This window comes from Lampris incognitus, chromosome 14 (assembly GCF_029633865.1).
Source record: "Lampris incognitus isolate fLamInc1 chromosome 14, fLamInc1.hap2, whole genome shotgun sequence".
Lineage (NCBI taxonomy): Eukaryota > Metazoa > Chordata > Actinopteri > Lampriformes > Lampridae > Lampris > Lampris incognitus.
This window is the reverse complement of record NC_079224.1, coordinates 38348397-38370921: the sequence shown is the minus strand read 5'-3', so window position 1 is coordinate 38370921 and position 22525 is coordinate 38348397. Positions and strand designations below refer to the sequence as shown.

General features: G+C 47.7%; 2 protein-coding genes across 3 annotated transcripts in view; one reads left to right on the top strand and one right to left on the bottom strand.

Annotated features, from left to right (window-relative positions):
* Positions 1 to 13212, bottom strand: part of LOC130124105 (protein unc-13 homolog A-like) — a 48561-nt gene extending 35349 nt beyond the window's left edge. Inside the window, exons 1-9 of the mRNA XM_056293507.1 lie at positions 13191 to 13212; positions 8075 to 8104; positions 7521 to 7620; positions 5514 to 5631; positions 5148 to 5271; positions 4400 to 4470; positions 3649 to 3703; positions 3124 to 3153; positions 1197 to 1410 (exon numbers count right to left, since the gene is read on the bottom strand). Coding sequence (XP_056149482.1) covers positions 1197 to 1410; positions 3124 to 3153; positions 3649 to 3703; positions 4400 to 4470; positions 5148 to 5271; positions 5514 to 5631; positions 7521 to 7620; positions 8075 to 8104; positions 13191 to 13212 — 764 coding nt within the window. The remainder of the gene's footprint in view (positions 1 to 1196; positions 1411 to 3123; positions 3154 to 3648; positions 3704 to 4399; positions 4471 to 5147; positions 5272 to 5513; positions 5632 to 7520; positions 7621 to 8074; positions 8105 to 13190) is intronic.
* A 4629-nt stretch (positions 13213 to 17841) lies between these two features.
* On the top strand, positions 17842 to 22402 carry LOC130124111 (BTB/POZ domain-containing protein 2-like). Of its 2 annotated transcripts, none has more exons than XM_056293521.1 (9): positions 17842 to 18377; positions 18476 to 18595; positions 18912 to 19068; positions 19461 to 19566; positions 19679 to 19876; positions 20148 to 20340; positions 20444 to 20531; positions 20676 to 20822; positions 21034 to 22402. In XM_056293521.1, exons 1-9 carry the CDS (start codon positions 17842 to 17844, stop codon positions 21190 to 21192), a joined length of 1704 nt encoding a protein of 567 aa, XP_056149496.1. In that variant the 3' UTR covers positions 21193 to 22402. The 2 variants fall into 2 exon arrangements, with proteins under 2 accessions (XP_056149496.1, XP_056149497.1); XM_056293522.1 differs by having other exon boundaries at positions 17856 to 18377; positions 20689 to 20822; positions 21034 to 21214.
* Positions 22403 to 22525: the final 123 nt, after the last annotated feature.

Genomic DNA, 22525 nt, shown 5'->3' with positions numbered 1-22525 from the left:
GCAGTGTGCAAAACAAAAGAAACTGTAAAAATAGCCCGATCCGTGAAGACCCATTGACCAGCGCACTCATGCAGGCTGGTATGAATGGAAACACATCAGTGACTAACCTTAACTTTAATCCCTCAAACGAATCTATTTCTGATCCTAAACTTCTTCCTTAAAGGGAAACATCACGATTTTCAACATTATCTGTGTGTGTGTGTGTGTGTGTGTGTGTGTGTGTGTGTGTGTGTGTGTGTGTGTTGTAGGGCTAACACTCGGCCGCAGCTGTAATACTGAGCAGTCTTCTGTGTGCCTGAAATGTCGCCGAAATTGTGTGGAAAAGTGTCCACCAGTGACGTCACTGGCTGTCAACCTGTTAATGCAAAAACTACAGCCCCTACTTCCTGATTTCCCGCTGCCTCCGGTGGGCTACATTTAAATATGCCACATTATATAAGAAAATGCAATTATCAATGCAACATCATAAAGCTGTTGTTGTGAATGTCATCAAATGCCGTGTAAAGATGGCGATTCTCAGATTATATGACGGGGACTTTTCTGCACATTTTCGGCGGCCTTTCAGACACATATGGCTGCTAATGGGGCTAGCCCTACAATATATAGTATGTATATAGAGAGATATGATGTTGAAACTCGGGATTGTTTCACTTTAACCTTGGCAACTTTTTTTGGGGGGGGGTTCCCCCCCCCTTTTCTCCCCCATTGTACTTGGCCAATTACCCAACTCTTCTGAGCTTGTCCTGGTCACTGCTGCACCTCCTCTGCCGATCCGGGACCACATGCCCCCTCCCATACATATGGAGTCGCCAGCCGCTTCTTTTCACCTGACACTGAGGAGTTTCGCCAGGGGGCGTAGCCCGTGGGAGGATCACGCTATTCCCCCCAGTTCCCCCTCTCCCCTGAACAGGCGCCCCGACCGACCAGAGGAGGCACTAGTGCAGCGACCAGGACACACACCCATATCCAGCTTCCCACCCCGCAGACACGGCCAGTTGTGTCTGTAGGGACGCTTGACCAAGGCGGAGGTATCACGGGGATTTGAACCGGTGATCCCCGTGTCGGTAGGCAACAGAATGTATCACTACGCTACCTACCCTAATCTTGACAACCTTGATAAGAACGGCCAGAAATTTCTCACCCCTTTCCTCTGTCCAGTGCTCACGCTAAACCTCAAAACACGGCAGGCCTCTCACCTGACAGTCCTCTGATTGTGGTAGTCGAGGTCATGACCATTGGCCGAGCGAGGGTAGGAGGAGCCTCTGGAATTCCGGTGCTGGTGGTTGATGGGATATTGGTGGACAGAGGCATTGGGCTGGGAGGTGGTGTAGTAGGGTGGTGGGATACTATTGCTGGTCTCACTGCGGTAGTCACTGTCCCTGTCGTCCACAGCGCTGTCTGGGTCCTCATCTGGGCGCGCGCACACACACACACACACACACACACATATAAGCGAACGTGCACACACAAAGAAGGCGAGCAAAGTCAGCCCACCTCATATAGTCTGTCTTTGAGTCAACCAGTGTGCCCATGAACCTATGGAGAATGAAGCGAGAGGCGGTTTGGCGTTTGTGTAGCATGAGAAACACATGCACGTGCCAAAAAAGAACTTCATTAATTTTTTTGTCCCGGGGGGCAATTGCCGATGCAAGATGGGGATCAGAAGCTATATCCTGCATTGGGCTGCTCATTTAGCTCCATGATATGAACACTTAATAATATATAATATAGATGAGCTGCCTGCCTGCCAGTACTGAACCCTTATCAGACTCACGTGGTCGGGTCACACAGAGTGCGCCCATTGAAATGCAAGACGTGGCTCGGCGAAGTGCTTTCTTCTCTTCATGGTCATCCCATCATAGCGGTTATACATCATCTGTTTCTACAGAGTAAAGGGATGTTTTATGCTCCTATGGCGGCCGTAGATCAGAGCTTAAGGTCCCCGTGGGAAAGGCTGAGGGAGTTTAGTGAGGCTGAATGAGCCACAGACCAAACCAGCGTCCATTAATCATTCATCATTAGCTATCACGGTCTTTCGCGCTCTGATGCCGGCTGCCGCGGCCCCAGTTTACAGCTTCATCTTCATCTGTCCCTGCCTGTAAGCAGTAATTAAAGGCATCCTGGCTCACTTTCTCTCCTCAACCATGACCCCTCGTCTTTATCTGTCCCTCGCTCATTTCGCCACTTTCTCTTTTTCTCTCTCGCTCTCTTTCTCTCACCCTTTATCCGCCACTTTAATTTTTGACCGAGCAGCGGTGAGACGGATTAAAACGCTGCAGTGATGTGGGCGAGTCCGGACGACGCTTATATAAGACCATCAACTAATCACAGTAAGACAAGAGAGGGGTGGAGAGTAAAAGATGGATAGAGGGCGAGAGCAGGATGAGATGGGGGGGGGGGAGGAACATTTCTTATCTAAATTATGCATGTAAATTTGTAGGCTATCTATTCATGTACTATACCTATATAGTGTATATAGTGCATATATATCATATATAAATATATATATAGTACACACACGCACGCACGCACGCACACACACACATATAGTATACACACATATATGTGTATACATATATATTCATGTACAATACACACACACACACACACACACACACACACACACATATATATATATATATATAGTCTACTACTACCACTACTACTTTTGGCTGCTCCTGTTACTATATATATATATATACACACACACACACACACACACACACACACACACACATATATATATATATATATACATATACATATACATACATACACACACACACACACACATATATATATATATACATATACACACACACACACACACACACACACATACATACATACATACACACACACACACTCACATACACACATATAGTACACATATAGTACACACACACACACACACACACACACACACACACACACATATATATATATATATATAGTACATATATAAATAGTACACATACACATAAACACAAACACACACTATATATACGTATGTATACACACACACACACACACACACACACACACACACACACACACACACACAGGGTCTACATGACTGTCTTTATGTATGTGTGTATGAGGTGTATAGTAGGTCCCACTCACTTTGTTGGTCTCCCCATAGACTCCAGTTACCTGCAACGAAACGGCAGAGGAGAGAGATTGATGCTGAATCCTAACGATTTAATCATGTCACAGAGGAGACAAAGCTTTCACAGTTCTACATCCCATTGAGCTTGTGAATGGAAAGAAACCACAGCAGCCGTGCAGAGCTAAACTCCACCCCACCCCACCCCCCCACCACCTCTACCCATCTGCCTCGCGTCTGCCCACAAATTGTTGGCTCAGCAGACCCAGCTGACCGGTCCAATTCTGGAGACACAGCAGCATCTCGGAGGAGCGAGCCTCCGAACATACGATACATCTATTGATCCCTGACAGAGCAATGGTCCAGCCCCACCCCACCCCCACCCCCACCTCCGTACCACAACCACGTGCAGTCACGCTGTCATGAAGCAATCTAGTTACACCACCTGAACACATTCATCTTGCTTTGGACAAATATATGACTGCTTTTTTTGTTTGTTTGTTTTTTTGTGTGGAAACAGTGATTGGTTATTTGTTACTCACAGCACTGTGTCCCCGGGACAGGAAGTGGGCGTTCCTGTTCTTCCTGGTATGAGTACTGGAGCAGAAAGAAGAGCATGGGAAAAAAATAAAAAATTATTAAACACTTTTCTTTTCTTTTTGGACCCCCCCCCCTTTTCCCCCCAATTGTATCCAGTCTATTACCCCACTCCTCCGAGCCAGCCCGGTCACTGCTCCACCCCCTGTCGATCTGGGGAGGGCTGCAGACTACCACATGTCTCCTCCGACACGTGTGGAGTCGCCAGCTGCTTCTTTTCACCTGACAGTGAGGGGTTTCACCAGGGGGACGTAGCGCGTGGGAGGATCACGCTATTCCACCCAGTTCCCCCTCCTCCCGAACAGGCGCTGTGACCGACCAGAGGAGGCGCTAGTGCAGCGACCAGGACACATACCCACATCCAGCTTCCCACCCGCAGACACGGCCAATTGTATCTGTAGGGACGCCCAACCAAGCCGTAGGTAACATGGGGATTCGAACCAGCGATCCCCGTGTTGGTAGGCAACGGAATAGACCAGACGCCCCCAAACACTTGTTTCTTTTGACAATAGATAATCAGCAGGGCAGATCTCAGAGTCTGTACTTGTAAACAGATGCTGCTCAGTGTACTCCACTGCACTGGCATCCTGGTAACGTGAACAGAAGTATTTGCTCCATAAATCAAGTTGCGATGTTTCTAAAATAAGTCAGCAAGTAAAGACGAAGGGTTTTAAATGAAGTCGGACAACAGCTCACATCTTGGTCCCGCATTGCGTTGATTTGCTCCAGTTTTTTGGCCCAGTAGCGTGCCTCATCCTCGGGGATATCTGCAAACAACAAGACCAGGCAAACTCAGGTGACTGGCGTAACGCTTCCTCTAAAGTCACCCACAGACTCCCGAAAAACGCTTTACGTCTTATCTCCTCAACCTTTTGGCACTCGCTGCAGAAAGTCTAGTTTTACAAACCCGCTCCCAAGGCCGCGTCTTGGGTTGGACAAAGCAACCCATAGAAAGCAGCCGCTCTTTGACCTAGATACGGGACGGGGGAAGTCGGCGAGAAACATCTAAAACTTCCCATACTGCTTCCGTCTGACCTTACCACCTACTGACCTTTCCGCCGAGAGCCCTCAAACTCAGCCCTTATAAATAGACCTGGCCTACAGGCGGAGCACTCGGGTGTCCGATACTGGCCTGGTGAGGGGAGACAGACTAGAAATGACACCTAATCGATGCTAAGAGGACCTCTGCTCGATCCCTGAGACGGCAGCGACACACAGCCGCACGTCACCGGAATGTAGGTCGATTAAGGATATCAGTCAAGGGGGATTTTGCGTTCATGCATCATCATGTGCTGTACCCCCCCCCCACCCACACACACACACACACCATCCTGAGGGGAGAACGTCTGCCTACGGTCATAGAGCATCTCCTCATCTGCTGCCCTCTACTGAGCGTCCCCATCTATGATTAGTGGTGTGTGAAACGATGGACGCCCGCGCTCACCGAGGGGCAGTTCAAAGCGTGTGTCGAGTAACACCAGGTGGAGTGTGGGGTCTTTGGTGCCGCAGATCTCGTTGTCAGCCATGATAACCTGAGAGTCCAGGGTGAGCCACTCCCCGGGTCCTTCCTGCGTGCGCACACACACACACACACACACACACACACACACACACACACACACACACACACACACACACACACAAAGCTGATGCCAAGCAAAGACCCGGGAACTTGGCGCCGTCCAACAGGTAGAAACCAGAGCGTGAGGAAGCTGGTTTAAACCAGCGAGGCAGAAGGCCTACATATACACAGTTCATAGGTCAGGGACATAGAGCACTGCTGCTTCTCAGTCGGTGGCTGGTGGCGTACCTCATTTGACTGGCGGATGCTACGGAGGGGTATCCACACGGTGCCCACCATGGTGTCCCAGATCAACCCTTTGTTCCACACTTCTACTGTCAGGCCCAGGTCCAATCGGTTTATTTCGCTGCCGAGAGAAAAGTAAAATGGGCAGGGGAGCAAGTCAGTCGATGGACGGATGAGAGAGTGTGGCTGGGGGTGGAGGTTGGACTGCTTCCGAAAATAAGTGGGGCAGGAAAGAGGGAGGGTGAGGGATAGGGAGAGGGGGAACGGGGGAATAAACACCACCGGAAGCATGCACATAGTGCTGGGGCTGTGTGGGAAATATTATCAGGATAATCATAAGGAATCTTAGACTTTATTGATAATATTATCAGGATAATCATAAGGAATCTTAGACTTTATTGATAATATTATCAGGATAATCATAAGGAATCTTAGACTTTATTGATAATATTATCAGGATAATCATAAGGAATCTTGGACTATATTGATAATATCAGGATAATCATAAGGAATCTTAGACTTTATTGATAATATTATCAGGATAATCATAAGGAATCTTAGACTTTATTGATAATATTATCAGGATAATCATAAGGAATCTTAGACTTTATTGATAATATTATCAGGATAATCATAAGGAATCTTGGACTATATTGATATATTTCGCGACCCTGTTCGAGAATCCAGCTGAGCTTCGTCACATTGAACTACTTGGTAATGTTAAATAAATATCAAACCAAAACTAGCTTTCAAATAATACTCCCTCAAGTATTTCAGATCTCATTTTATGAGAATTTTTAGGTGATTATTTTTTGTTATCATTAATTTGGGCAACAAAATTGTGTCTCACAGTTCAACATCCGAATTAAATCCTGATACAATACCGTTGAAAGACGTTAAATGATAATACTGAATTATTGCCCAGCCCTACATGCACATACGTGCACACACACACACACACACACACACACACACACTGATGTGCATGCTGTGTGTGCAAGTTAAATACCTGTGGCTTCGGCGGTGACAAATAGAAAACAAGTTCATGGATGGGAGAGCATAAGAACATAACAGAGAGTGCGAGACGTGGTGGCGGCAGCAGGGGGGGGCGGGGGTGAATGAGTGCAATTGAGGGCGAAGGGTTAAAGGAGGGCAGGAGGTGATGATCATATCAAACATGGAGGGAGGAAGAGGGAACTTTAATTAAGACGGTGGATGGAAGGGCAAATTTTCCCGTCTCCGTGGCAACACCTCTCAAGAAAAGTGCCCCTTTGATTCATGGTTATGATGGTGGTGGTGGTGGGGGGGGGTATTTGTGGTGTGTACCGCACAGCCATAGGCAGCTGGAAGGAGGGGATGAGGATCTCCGCAGCCCAACATTGCATAACGCCACCTCGCAGGCACAACCCCTGTGTGATGCTCAACACCTCCGAACATCACACAAGTCCACAGCATGCCTGCCTGCCTGCCTGCCTGCCTGCCTGCCTGCCTGCCTGCCTGCCTGCCTGCCTGCCTGCCTGCCTGCCTGCCTGCCTGCCTGCCTGCTGCAGCCCACATGTTTTAACATTAGCACAGCCCAGCACAGCAATGAGGGGGGCGGGTTGGGGTGTGGGGTGGGGGTAAAGTAAGATCAAGCAGCCATGTTTAGCAGAAGTGGAGAAGCACCATGGCCAAGAGTGAGCTGGGCAAGTGAACAGCACAAGTATCAAGAGAAAATGGATGAAAAAGTGGATGAAAGAGGTTTTATACCAATGGCGGAGGGGCAGATGGAGGAAGAGATATGTGAGACAATACAGGGGGATGAAGGGCACGTGGGAATCGAGATTTGAGGGGAAAATGAGAGAAAAGTTGACAAAGAGCAAGACGTAGAAAACCCCACGAGGGCGTTCAAGCAAAGCAAGCAGAGAGGGATAAAGGGATGGACAGAGGTAGAGGAAGAGGGAGAAAGACGTGGACACAGACAGAGAGAGAGGAAGACTGAGTACTGGCAAAGGGTTACAAAGGACTCACAACATGAAGTCTTGCTCCCAGCTGGGCAAGCTGCCCCTGACGGCGATGGTGGTGCTTTTCACATTTTGTACCTTCAGAGTCACGTAGGTGTTGAACTTTTCTGTCAGGGGAAGAGAAATGAGGGAGGAGACGAGATAAAGTCGGACTGAACAGGTGGAGCAAAATGGCCCCCTGGCTCCAGATGAGTCTATATAGCGCAGGAAGTATGGCTGTGGATGTTTGTGCCCTGCACATCTGTTCTCTGGTGTGAAATGATAGAACTGTGGAGAACGCTGGAGCTGCAGCGTTGTCCTCGCTAAAACTCTGGGTCTAGATGCAGGCGTGCATGCTTGGTTCAAACTATACCTGACTTCATCCTCAACTCAGCTTTCCTAAAGCTGTACCCAGTCCATGATAAAAGATTAATGCCACATAACTGAGAGTCTCTCCTCTCCTCTCCTCTCCTCTCCTCTCCTCTCCTCTCCTCTCCTCTCCTCTCCTCTCCTCTCCTCTCCTCTCCTCTCCTCTCCTGTCCGTGATCCATCTATTTTTACACCCACGATCCAAGGCCTTACCTTGGGCTCCATCCAGCTTGGCTTTCTTCACTGTGGAGACACAGAGAGGGACAAAGTCACACACAGGAAAGCCATCTGCTTCACCCTTAAATACCCCCTCGCCCTCCGTCGGGGCTTATACGCAGAGAGGACACAACATTAGGCTGCTCGAATGAAAACCTTCCACCAGAAGCACAACACAACATTTGCGTTATGATGGAGAACAGAACTTGGAGTTAAAGTGGACAAGAAATGCTATGTTGAAGGTCTGCTGGTGGAAGTTTCTTCTTCTTTTGGTTGTTGATCCCCCCCCCACCCCACCCATCCCACCCCACCCCACTCTTCTGAGCCGTCTCGGTCGCTGCTCCGCCCCCTCTGCCGATCCGGGGAGGGCTGCAGACTACCACATGGCTCCTCCGATACATGTGGAGTCGCCAGCCGCTTCTTTTCACCTGACAGTGAGGAGTTTCACCAGGGAGGATCACGCTATTCCCCCAGTACCCCCCCCCCCGAGCAGGCGCGCCGACCGACCAGAGGAGGCGCTAGTGCAGCGACCAGGACACATACCCACATCCGGCTTTCCACCCACAGACACGGCCAATTGTGCCTGTAGGGACGCCCGACCAAACCGGAGGTAACATGGGCATTCGAACCGGCGATCCCCATGTTGGGAGGCAACGGAATAGGCCGCTACGCCACATGAGGAGGTTTGCTGTTCTTGTGTGCTAGTTAAGTGCAGACAAAGGAATGAAAGAGTTGAGGTTCTGCAGCGCGTGGCTACGTTATGCGTGAGGGTTGGTTCAAGACCCTGTAAGAGCAGCGGTGTAGCTCCGGGACACGAGCCCTGCCCCCCCAGACGCGAGGTTCAGACCTGCAGCCACTCTGTTCGGCTGCAAAACTGCACAGATACACAACGTGTTGGTTAAACATGGCCCATTACCTCCTTTCATTAGCGTGGGATCATTATACGGCGATGCGCTGTCCGGCAGATGGATTGTTTCTATGAGACACAGACAGCAGCCGACGATCACAGTGGTTCCGACGCTTTCTCAAAGAGACACACAAGACCCGCTGTTTAAACAACTCCTTTGTTGTTGTTTTTGTGTGTTATTATTATTGTCAGGCCGTATTGTCTAGTGTGTACTGTAAGGTTAAAACGCTGTCTCTCTCATTCTGCAGCACTCTTCGTTTTTCCCTTACCAGCTTTGACGTAACTCACATATACATTTTTAATGCTCTACCCTGCAGAATACACACTCACCTGCTCCTCTGTGCTGCAACACACAGGCTACTTACTACACAACGTGCCCTCTCTCACACACACACACACACACACACACACACACGCACGACAATGCTGTATTTAAAAATGCACTCACGCAGGTAACTATTCATTGCCTGCGCGCACCTACCCATGTGTGCAACGTGAACCCAAATACACCGAAAGCCTAATACCAGAGCCGTATCCATGGTAACAGCTGGATGAGGAAAAGTTGACGTAAAAGTATCCTGAGTCAGCGTATGTGTTTGCGTTTGTGTGACTCACAAACACACAAAGTCCACAGATGTGGTGCTAAGAAGATGTTTGGCCCTATACAGCGACACATACAGTGACACACACACACACATCCACCTGCAGTGACTCACTGATGTGCGCCTGATATGATGAAGTGCGTGCACACACTTATTATATGCATGCACACACATGCACATACCCATCCATCCATTATCCGAACCGCGTATTCTGCTCTCAGGGTCGCGGGGATGCTGGAGCCTCCTATCCCAGCAGTCACATATGGGCAATTTAGTATGGCCGAGTCACCTGACCTACATGTCTTTGGACCATGGGAGGAAACCAGAGCACCCGGAGGAAACCCACACAGACACGGGGCGAACATGCAAACTCCACACAGAGGACGACCCGGGACGACCCCCAAGGTTGGACTACCCCGGGGCTCGAACCCAGAACCTTCTTGCTGTGAGGCGACAGCGCTAACCACTGTGCCGCCCCACGCACACACCCATAAGCTCCAGAAAAAGCACATGATCTGACAGCCCAATTCTGCCCTGTGTTTGAACAGATGTGGCGGAAAGCTGTTGGCCCGGTGGAAATGTTCCCCGGAAACGAAAGGATTTCATACTTCTTGGTGGAGAAAGAGACAAAATCAAGTTGCTCCCTCAGCAATCTCAAAGCTCGTGCAAACAGACAAATGGAGAGCACAGCTCCACGTGTGTCACGGTTGGGACTTAAACAGCCCTCGAAATATATCGACACGTAAGGCGAACCAATGGGGGGAAAGAAAAGGAATTGGATTTCAGATGGAAGGGAAGCGGAAGTTTAATAATAGCTCACAACCATAAATCACTCTGAGCGAAGTCAGTTATGATGATGAAGAACATCCCCTACCTCGAAACACGTTTTTAGAGCCAAATGCAATTATATGTGAGCCCTCTCTCAGATGGATACCCTCCCCACTCCACCTACACAAACACACACACACACACACACACACACACACAGCTCATAAACACCAAGCCTGGGATGAAACATAGACTCAATCTGCTGAAATGTAGGCTATGGGTAAGTAGCCCGGATTCAGAAAACCAGGGCACATCCATATGTCTACATCAGCATTTCACTTCCCCCCCACGCTGCCCTAACAGATCCAGCCCAAAACCTACTGGACCTCTGCTAAAAACTTTTTATCATAGGCTGCCCAGACCAGTGTGTTAGAGGACGTATGCAACATCCTACACACCAGCTTATAGCTGAACCCAAATCTCCTGAGCTGGAGACTTTGTTCGAGGAGGTGCCACAGGGACGGCGGACTGACTCATGCACACTCAGAGGATTGCCCAGAGAGTTCAGACACTCCCAGCCCGGCAAATGCTTCAACTTCAGCTGTCAGGGTCGGAAAGGGAAATTGGCTGAGCTAGGATATTTCTGCCCTCCAAGGAAATCAAGAGATTGATATTATTCAGACAGACAGCAGGTTGTTATGAAGGGTCATTCCATGTGTGTGCACAGAAATCGCCATGCAGTTGGGAACGTACACGTTACGTTCCCTACTTTCCTCTCCACATGAAGAAGAATGTGGTTTGAAAGTGCATTGAATATGTACAAGCCATACACAAGCCATGTGCAGGCCATACACAAGCCATGTGAAAACCATACACAAGCCATGTACAAGCCATACACAAGACATGTACAAGCCATACACAAGACATGTGCAAGCCATACACAAGACATGTGAAAACCATACACAAGCCATGTGAAAACCATACACAAGCCATGTGCAAGCCATACACAAGACATGTACAAGCCATACACAAGACATGTGCAAGCCATACACAAGACATGTACAAGACATGTGCAGGCCATACACAAGACATGCATGTGCAAGCCATACACAAGCCATGTACAAGCCATACACAAGCCATGTACAAGCCATGTACAAGCCATACACAAGACATGTACAAGCCATGTACAGGCCATACACAAGCCATGTACAAGCCATACACAAGCCATGTACAAGCCATACACAAGCCATGTACAAGCCATGTACAAGCCATACACAAGCCATACACAAGCCATGTACAAGCCATACACAAGCCATGTACAAGCCATACACAAGCCATGTACAAGCCATACACAAGCCATGTACAAGCCATACACAAGCCATACACAAGACATGTACAAGCCATACACAAGCCATGTACAAGCCATACACAAGCCATACACAAGACATGTACAAGCCATACACAAGCCATGTACAAGCCATACACAAGACATGTACAAGCCATACACAAGCCATACACAAGACATGTACAAGCCATACAAAAGCCATACACAAGCCATACACAAGACATGTACAAGCCATACACAAGCCATACACAAGACATGTACAAGCCATACACAAGACATACACAAGACATGTACAAGCCATACACAAGCCATGTACAAGCCTTACACAAGACATGCATGTGCAGGCCATGGTTTGGGGGATTTCAACTGCCTGTCCGTCCTGCACCCTGCTGCTGGATGCTTCAGAGAACACAGGCTATTCAAGTGAGGCGAAAACTCACGAGGACAAAAAAAAAAAGGAAGCGCACCAGCCAAACAAGTATGAATGGTGCAATGGAAATATATTAATGGGGCTCGCTGCCAAGTCTCGTAGTCTACGACATTGACATCCACTAATGAATGAAGAAAACTCTCAGGTCCTAATAACATCCGGACCAGCTCACCGGGGAGAGTCTGTGGGTGGAGTGGTGGGAGGTGGGGTGTATGCGTAGGTGGTTGGGGGTAGGAGGGTGGGTGGGTGGGGGGGTTTGAGATAATTAGTTCGTAAGCAATCCCATCACCATTACATCGAGGGTGGGTGTGTGGGTGGGGGGGGCGACAATAACAGCATGAGGGTGCAAGGGGGTGACGCATCACTTCGGGTAAATGTCATACTCGCCCACATAGACGGGAGGATGTGACGCGTTGTACACGCCCCCCCAGCCGGCTCCTAGTATTCCCTCACGACTAGTACAGCGGCGGGGGCGGAAGGATCGCGGCGGCGGCGCGGCGCGGTGCGGCAGCGGCAGGGGCTTCCTCCAGCGACTGCCCACGCATGAATGAACAGGCTGGATGACACACGTCAGCCTACTAGGAGCGTACCGACCCCCCCCCCTCTCTCTCTCCCGCAAGGGGTAGATGTAGTATGGAAACAGTGCCCTTTCTTTATCCTTTTAACACTCGCTTTATTTTCTATTTAAAACACACACGAGCGAAAGACAACTTAGCTTTTCTCGTGTTGCTAAGAAAGAGCGAGAAAACACACGACAGGCGAACACAACTGCCCACTCAGCATTAGAGCCAGCCATAGAAGTTTCCCCGTCACATCTTACGCTAAGCGACCAAACCTGTCATAAACCTGTCATAAACCTGTCATAAACCTGTCATAAATGTTCACGCGCCCCGCGCCGTCGGATTTACGGACTATTCAGCGCAAATCCTTCAGCGGTCTGGTCTGGACTTCCCCACTTAACGGACTCCTTTTGACGGACCGGTGCGTTCAACAGCCAATTCTCCCGTAACACCTCCAGCGTTTCTTCCCCCTTCTCCTTCCCCTCCTCCTCCCCCACTTACCTCCCACACACAGCAGGGACATGTCTGTCAGCGGCGTGAGCGTCCCCGGCTGTCCTCTACGGAGCGCCTCGGGTTCTCCGTGATCCGGTCTCGGTCAGTCCGGTCTCGGTCGGTCCGCTCTGAGGTTCAAATCTGAAACACGGCCCTAGCTATAACAAAGCACCATGGTACAAGTGTCTTGTTTTGTCTGTCTTACTCGCTCTCTCTCTCTCTCTCGCTCTCTCTCTCTCTCTCTCTCGCTCCTCTTCCAGGACGAGACTCATTTCATTTCCCCCCTCCTCCTCCTCCTCCGCCTCCTCCTCCTCCTCTTCTTCTCCTCCTTCGCTGCACTGCCTCAGCGCTCCGCCGCTCCTCCTGCGCGCACGGCCATCTTGTTTCAGAACCACGTCCGCTAGGACAGCTCCTCGCGCCGCGTGACGTCACGGAGGAGTCTCTTCTTCCGGTAAACGGATCTCTGAATGAGAGCCGTAACGAAGGCAACGTTTGGGTATTTTGTACGTTTTGGCCCATTCATAACAAAACGCCAGTTTCCCAAAGCGTAACGCACACCTTTAGATTTGTTTTTTTTTTGGGGGGGGAGGGGGCTTTTCCCTTTCTTCGTTGGTTTCCATTCATTTCAGTGTGGTATGGAAATCACCCTACAGACTTGAGACTTGCTTGACTTGACCCATATGTGGCCCAGTCCATCACAGCGAACCTTTAACCGCCTTTATTTACCGTCTTCACTGACGTTACTGCGACAGGAGGAGGCGGCTGAAAGACTTCACCGCACCGGAAACCTCCCATCTATCTACTCCTGCTTTCACCTTTTTATTTTATTTATTTATTTATTTTTGGTTCAGAAAAGTCAAGAAACCAAGGATCTGGCACGAGTCCTCTTGGTGTTATTCTCAGAGTTTAATGATACGTCTCATAAAATATAATGAAAAGGATTTTATAGCAATTTGATTTTCTGGTTGATTTTATTATTTTAGAGCCAGCTGTGTTAAGACTCTTCTACAGAAAAGGTAATCTAGTGTATTGAATGATGAACTATAGTGACTCTGAATTATCATCATGATGATGTGATTAGTACCATCATCATGTCGTCATTATTTTATTATAATATTAGCTATAATATTATTATCATAGTTATAGGTCACGTGGCACGCAGTTTACCGAATGTATAGTTAAGGTATATAAGTTCCTTCAGATAAAAAAAAAAAACAAACTGAAAATTTCCGAAATTTTGCAACTGTTAAATCAACTGATATATAATTAGATCGCCTCATACTTTCATGAATCTGTCTACTCACTGATATGTTAAAAGGTCATTATCAGAGTAGTCGTTCACCAGTATATATTCCCCACACACGTACCCGCGACATCTATGTGACGACGACGCTTAAAAGGGAGGAGGAATAAGCTTATGGCTCTGCCGAGAGACGACGAGAGAAAGCATCAATGAATCCCACTGGGAAGTAACGTCGTTACAAGTAGCGCCGTTACTAGTTTAGCTACATTTCTCAGTAGCGTGGTGGCAGCGTCGCTGTTTTCTGAATCGAAAGGCTTCTCAGTAGCGAGGCTCTTTTATTGATCAACACAAGCTACACCCCCCCACCCCGCCCCCCCCCGCCCCCAGCATCCCTGGAGCTCAAGCTCAGCGGAGTTTTCTGCTGCGGTCTGAAGCAACACCGCCGAGGGTCGGTAAGTGACGCCACCACCATACGCGGACCGGAATGGGTGACTAACAGAGGCACTTCCGTATGGCGGTGACGTCACGCACCAACCTCTGGGCTGATCCCTGCGACTTGTCTGCTGCAGGGGAATACACATTCTCTCTCTCTCTCTCTCTCTCTCTCTCTCTCTCTCTCTCTCTCTCTCTCTCTCTCTCTCTCTCTCTCTCTCTCTCTCACACACACACACACACACACAGATGAACATACACACTCTCGACACTTGTTTTTTTTGACACTATGTGGAGCACGTGTTTTTGTTTGTTTGTTGCCAAATTAGTTGTGGAGTAGTGAGGACAGAAAGCCCAGCTTGTTGTTTAGTAAACCATTGAAATGAATGTTTTGGGTTTTTTTTGTGCCTCTCTATTTGACTGACAGTCTTACTGATCACTGAGGTAGCGCTGACTTGGAGTGAAGTTGGTTCAGTGTTGAATAAAATAGCTTCCCTGTAGTAAAACCACGTCTGCCACGTTACTGTAGCGCAGCTTGCGACATTTGTCCGGAGGATGGGACATTTTACACTTGCATGCCAAACGAGTGGCGACTTCAGGCTTATCTCGCCACACCAAACCCACTGTCGAGTTTAAAGATTATTTTGACACCAAAAAAGGTTGCCTTCTTTATTCTACTATTTGAACCTGGTAAAGGACGCACTGGATCTTTGAACACAGGCATCAGGGGGGTTTTACAGAGAAAGACTGGCAACACCTATACATCCCCATCACAGCAAGCCAGTCAAGACCTCCACGTACCCATAAGATGTTTTTTCCTTCTCTCTCTACAGCTTCGCTTTCGTGTTAGCCTATACTCAGATACCCCAGTACCCCCCCCCCACATTACTCTGCTTTATGATCTTGCCCTTGTGCAGGAGTCGTTACTGCTCCAGTTAAAGGTGTACGAGTAACGCTGCCAGCTTTGCTTCTGGCCCTGTCTCAAAGTGGTGCTGAATGGACAGCATCCTCTTTCCATTTACGAGCGTCCAGACAGCCAACACTAAAAGCTGCCAAGGGAGCCTGCACAAGAGGCCGTTCTGGATCCTCAATACACACCGGACGGAAGTTATTTCCGTGCCACGTACTCACTGCAGTGTCCACTTCCAGCAGATCAGACCACCGCATTGCCATGGCGGGCTGCATTATTGTCTGCCTCCCTCTTTTAGATCGAGAAGACGAGTTCATCCAGAATCCACCTGAGCCCTTTAGTTATTCTGATGATCTTTTCAATTAGCGTGTGTCGTCATATGACAAAACCACACACAAACGCCCATACCGAGCGTTATCCGAGTTTACATGGAGGTGGATAGAGGGGATCATCCCAAAGAACCAGACACCCTGCGGAGGTGTGACGGGGTTGTCAGCCGCTCCTCACACCGTGACGACGTCTTAATATGTGCGAGAACATGTTGGTGTATGTGTTCAAATAAACACTGAATGTCACGCCAGTAAACAGTAGCAGGTGTATTTTGCTTCGGAGTCGTGATTGTTCTGACAAGTTGATCTCTGAGTGCTTTTCACATCTGCTATCTTGAGTAATAGATTTTGGCTAACACCTCTTGGGACAAAAGAAGAATTATATGATTTTAATATTCGATAATGTTGCATGTGCTCTTTGTTGTATTATACTGTTGTATTTCAGGTCATAGGTTGGAACATCTCTCACAGTGATGTAATGTGTACAAAGCAGAAAATGCCAAGGGCTTGGTGTGTAGGATGTGATAAGCAGCTTTTTATAAGGTAGCAATAAACAATGCAATGTGGGGGGGGGGGCAGTCCACCAGTTTGGGTAGTGCGCTCAACACCTATTGGAGGGCCACGTGCAAGGTATCAGAATCGTTAAAAATAACATGGAAACATTTTAATTAAGAAATTAAAAACGTGTTATTGAATTAGAAGCTTAATAGATTGAAAAATTAAATTAAAAACTATGATTAGAGAAAGAAATGACAAATCTTTCACACACACACACACACACACACACACACACACACACACACACATGCAAAACCTAAATCGGAGATTGAACATGTGGATAAATACCTTTAAATCTACTACTACTACTACTACTGCTACTACTAGTACTTTCAGCTGCTCCCGTTAGGGGTCGCCACAGCGGATCATCCGTTTCCATTTCTTCCTGTCTTCTGCGTCTTCCTCTGTCACATTAACGCCTTTAAATTAATTCCATTATCCGAATTAAATATGTGGTAATTACTAGGGCAGAAATCAAGTCTTCAAGAAGTCAATCAAGAAATCCGGGAAAAAGTGGCAGGATAAATGGGACAAAAACAGTCAGTTGCAGAATGAAGTGGGGTCAGGCAGAACAATTTAGGCAGAAAAAGTAAGGAAGATTGTTTGATCACCAGAATTAGAGTAGTTGGCATACATATTCAATGATTTACCCAGAAATGTCTGTAATCAATGCCATAGAATATGTCATATTTTGAATGTCCACAGTTTGCACAAGAAAGTCAGGCCCTTAAATAAAATGTGAAACAAAGCAGGATTAACAACTTTAATTTACAAATCTTTCCCCCTCATGATTCTGGAAATGCCTATACTCGATAATCGCACCATCGTTTGTTTTTTTTGCCCCCCCCCAACAACCGGACTCGTTCACAGAATTGTTTCAAGTTTGAAGTTATGGCGTTTGATGACCAGTTGGTGGCGATAACGCTCCGGTGAAGCATAAAGAAGGAGTTTTTTAAAATAACTTTATCAACAAGCTCGTTTAACATTGTTCCACTTCCCACTGAAAACGATATACACTATCTGCAAATACATCAAAGACATGCATAGCATGTACCAGATATACAGGGACTTCTTAGTAAATCTGTAAAATGTAATACGTCAGAGTTTATGTATACCAACAGAAGAAGGCGAAGAAGAAATGTTTTGTTTATACCTACGTCACCGCTCCGTCGAGCTACCATATTCAAGATGGCTGCCGGAGACAACAGTGGCAGGCCTCCTTGCCTTAATTTCTCCGGTACGACCTCATTGGGGAACGGCCAGCCCAGTAACAGTGTCTTTTCAATGGCTACGTCTAACAGTGGACCTGCCGCCGCGTCGGGCGGATCGCAGGGAGCGGCGAGGCGTCCCAACCCGCAGATGGGGCCTGCTGGGGGCGAAGGCAATGGGGTCGCCGCCGGAACCCCGGCCGCTGCGCAGAACTCCCTGCAGCAGTCTGCTGCGGTCGGCGCGGCGGCAGGAGCCATGGCCGCCTCGGCGTCCAACATGACCGCCGGCGCGGCTTCAAATGCGTCGCCGGCGGCGGTGCCCATCATCCATTCCTCGCTTTCGGCCACCCCGGCAGCTGCCTCTGTGTTGGTGTACCGAGAACCGGTTTACAACTGGCAGGCAACGAAAAGCACCGTCAAGGAGAGATTCGCCTTTCTTTTCAACAACGAGGTCCTCAGCGACGTTCATTTCTTAGTGGGGAAAGGCATGGGAGTGCAAAGGATACCCGCGCACAGGTAGGCGGAAATACAACGAGCGGCAATTAAAACCGCCGTGCCAAATATGCAGCTGCACTGTGTGATTTATGCATAGCTATGGGGTTATTATTTTGCAGGTTTGTTCTGGCTGTGGGGAGCGCAGTGTTTGATGCAATGTTCAATGGTGGGATGGCAACGACCTCAACGGAGATCGAACTGCCTGATGTGGAACCTGCTGCCTTTCTGGCCCTGCTTAAGTAAGCAAGATGTGTGTGTGCCTGCGTGCGCGCGTGTGTGTATGCGTGCGCGCGCGCGCTTGTTTGTAGAGGGTTGGGTGGGGTTCTAAGTCCATATACTTTGTTTATGCTGCACCCCACAGATGTTTTGTGTTGGGTAGTCAGCCTCTTCTCTTGTACATTGGCATGTTGGGGTAGGAATGTGTATTTGCAGCTCAGGTGGAGCTCAGATGATTGTGGTAGGAGTCTCATGGACAAACGATTCACTAAATGATCAAAACCAAGGCATTTATTTTTCCCGGCAATGAAAATATCATGTCTTGATGATCTCCTTCAGGTTCCTGTATTCCGATGAGGTCCAGATAGGGCCTGAGACAGTGATGACCACTCTCTACACAGCCAAGAAATATGCAGTGCCAGCACTGGAGGCACACTGTGTGGAGTTCCTCAAGAAGAACCTGAGAGCAGATAATGCCTTTATGCTGCTTACACAGGTCAGCCTCTGTGAAGATGGTAGTACAGCTGCTCTATTTGGTCAAAAATCAAGTTTTAAAACTGCATTTGCAAGATGCCAAGAGATAACTAGGAATACACTTGGAGATTTATGACAGCGTTTTCTGCATTGTTCCTGTTATGACCTGTGAAATACATTTAACTTAATTTTATTGGCTTAACATCCGGTGCTGTATGCTAATACCTTACTTAGGAGGTGTCCTGAAACATCTTTCCCTTCGCTGAAAAACTGCAGCCTCATGTGATCTGGAAATTGTAGTTGTCAGTTTTAAAGACTTTGGTTATGTAAACATGCAGTTAATCTGCCAACTCCAAGATGTTATTGTCACAGAACTACAGTAGTCATACCTGATGAGTACCCTGTTTTTCTCAGGCCCGATTGTTTGATGAGCCTCAGCTGGCCAGCCTGTGCCTAGAAAATATTGATAAGAACACAGGAGATGCTCTTGCTGCTGAAGGCTTTACTGACATCGATCTGGGTAATGTAGCCAAATCTCATCCCTGTTTTGTCATTCCCTTCAGTGGCATTTAATGTTGTATGTTATATAGCAAAAACTGCTGCCTAACTTGTCCTTCCCATCTGTTCCCCAGACACATTAGTAGCTGTGTTGGAGAGGGATACTCTAGGGGTGAGGGAGGTGCGCCTGTTTGGGGCTGCGGTGCGCTGGGCAGAGGCCGAGGCCCACAGGCAGCAGCTGCAGCCAACCCCAGAAAACAAACGCAGAGTACTCGGAAAGGCCCTCACACTCATACGTTTCCCTCTCATGACTATTGAGGAGTTTGCTGCAGGTAAATAGCACAGTGAGCGCATCTCTCTTACATTATCTCTATAATGACCTGAACTCAAAAGAAAAGATTATCTCTCCGTTTTGCCCCCACCCCCACATCTCTTTCAAAAAAGCCCTGGTGCGGAAAAAAAAAGAAAAAAAGATTGTAATGAGGCTTTGATTTTCCAGGTCTAGAGCATGAAATACTACTGGTTGTCCATAAGATGGAGCTTGTGCCCTTATTTCAAATAATGTGAATTCACAACTAACACCGGATTTTGTAATGTTCCCAGGTCCAGCCCAGTCTAGTATTCTGACAGACAGAGAGGTGGTGAGTCTGTTTCTCCATTTCACTGTCAACCCGAAGCCTCGCGTGGAGTTTATTGACCGGCCCCGCTGCTGCCTCCGCGGGAAGGAGTGCAGCATCACACGTTTTGGACAGGTAGAGAGCCGCTGGGGCTACAGTGGTACAAGTGACCGCATACGGTGAGTGACACGATCTACTTCCATGAAAAATAGCTGTACATATAAAAAATCAGTTAACACCTTTTCTCCCCACCTGACATATTTTTTTCTATTTTTGCTCCAGGTTCTCTGTAAACAGAAGGATATTTGTTGTTGGGTTTGGACTCTACGGGTCTATACATGGACCAACAGACTACCAAGTCAACATTCAGGTATGCTAACCTAAGCCTCCAGCTGCAATTTATTAAAAAAAAATCATTATTGTTTCCAATTTTCAGAAACTTCTGTATCTGTTGTGCAACATGTTCGCATGTATGTGACAAATTTGGAGCTGTGTGCTTCCTTTCTTCCTGCAGATCATTCATACAGACAGTAACACGGTACTGGGCCAGAATGATACAGGCTTCAGTTGCGATGGGTCAGCCAACACCTTCAGAGTCATGTTCAAAGAACCAGTGGAAATACTCCCCAATGTCAACTATACTGCCTGTGCTACACTTAAGGTATATGACACAAAATAAATGACAACAAGATAAAAATGACTTCTAACGTTATACTACATGAAATAAAGCTCTGTGCTGCATTTCACTCTAATGTTGTTATGTCTTTAATTTTCCTTATCTCTTAGAATATGTAGCGGAGTAGTTTAGTGTCACAATACGTATGTATTGGTGTTTCTGCCCAGATATTAATCATTTGACCTCTGTCTGCCAGGGTCCGGACTCTCATTATGGTACAAAAGGCATGCGAAAGGTGACTCACGAATCGTCCACCGGCACCAAGACCTGTTTCACCTTTTGCTACGCAGCAGGTAACAATAACGGCACCTCTGTGGAGGACGGACAGATCCCTGAGGTCATCTTCTACACGTAGTCATCTCTGACCTCATGCTGACCTGACTTCAGTCGGGTGGCGGACTGCAGCATCCAGGGTGGGATCAATCTGTCAAACAACATCCTCTTGTTCTCTCCATATAGCGCACTACTGTTGGCCACACGGGAAGCCAAATGGTTGTGAGGCACTCTAGTTCGCTACTTGGGGTGTAGGTTGTCATTAGAAATGCTGTCTATCTAGTTCTCAATGGCCTCCTTTATTCCATTGACTGTGGGGTGGTGAGAGGAGTTTGATGTAAAGGGTTACTGAGTGACACAATCCTCTTTTAACGTTGTATTATGTAAATTGTGCAAACACAACATCCATTGCACGTTGTCCATCTTGGGAGAGATAGCCCTCTTCTGTTGTTCTCCTTGAGGTTTCCCATTTTTTCCTCCCTGTTTAAGGTTTTGTTTTAGGGAGTTCCTTATCCGATGTGAGGGTCTAAGGACAGGATGTTGTGTTGCTGTAAAGCCCCTTGAGGCAAATTTGTAAAAATCGACTTGACTTGCGGAGACATTATGAGTGTACCTGACTTGGTAAGAGAGGCCTCTCAGACGCAGTATTGATCTTGGTACTAGGGCTTAAACAAAAAGCCAAACAATTTTACCTAAGCTGTATGATTATCCTTCCTGCCCCCCCCCCCCCCCCCACACACACACATTGGTGTAAAGGAGAGGTGCTATTGTATGAATGTACAGTTTGATTCAGTATCTGGTTTGTCAACATAACAACCTTCTCACCGTGCTACTCCAACCAGCGCTTCAGCCATTTTCCGATCGGCAGTAAACCCCACAGTCTCATGGTCTTCATAGGCTTAGCGAGTTACCTTGGAGGATGCGAGCAAATCCCGTTTTCATGGATGGTTGGCCCGAGAATTACTGTTAAAGCAGACATACTAAATCATATGTCACGGAGGGCCGTGTTCACCTCCAGCCCAACACTACACCGCCTGTTTTCACTCATTTGTCCACCTCTGGTCTGGTTGAAGGTGTGTTTATCAGCCATGCGACACAGAGGACTGCTGCACGGCACATGTGGAGTGTAACGGCTTTAAAGGATAGGCCACAGAGCAATTGTGATACTTCCAGCAGAGTAACATGAGCAAAACATTGTCTTGATTTAATCTTAACAAAATAAGATGAAGTGATGCATACAATCTTTTGACACCCTGTTCTTGCTTGGTAGTTACCTATAGGGCATCTTGCACATTCTTAATTATCTACATGTTTTCTCTGTTTATTCTTACTATGGATGCACACTAACAGCTCTTTTGGGTATGTTTCTTTGCAGCCTCTTTGGAAATGTGTGGGTGGAAAAAAAGACATTTCCC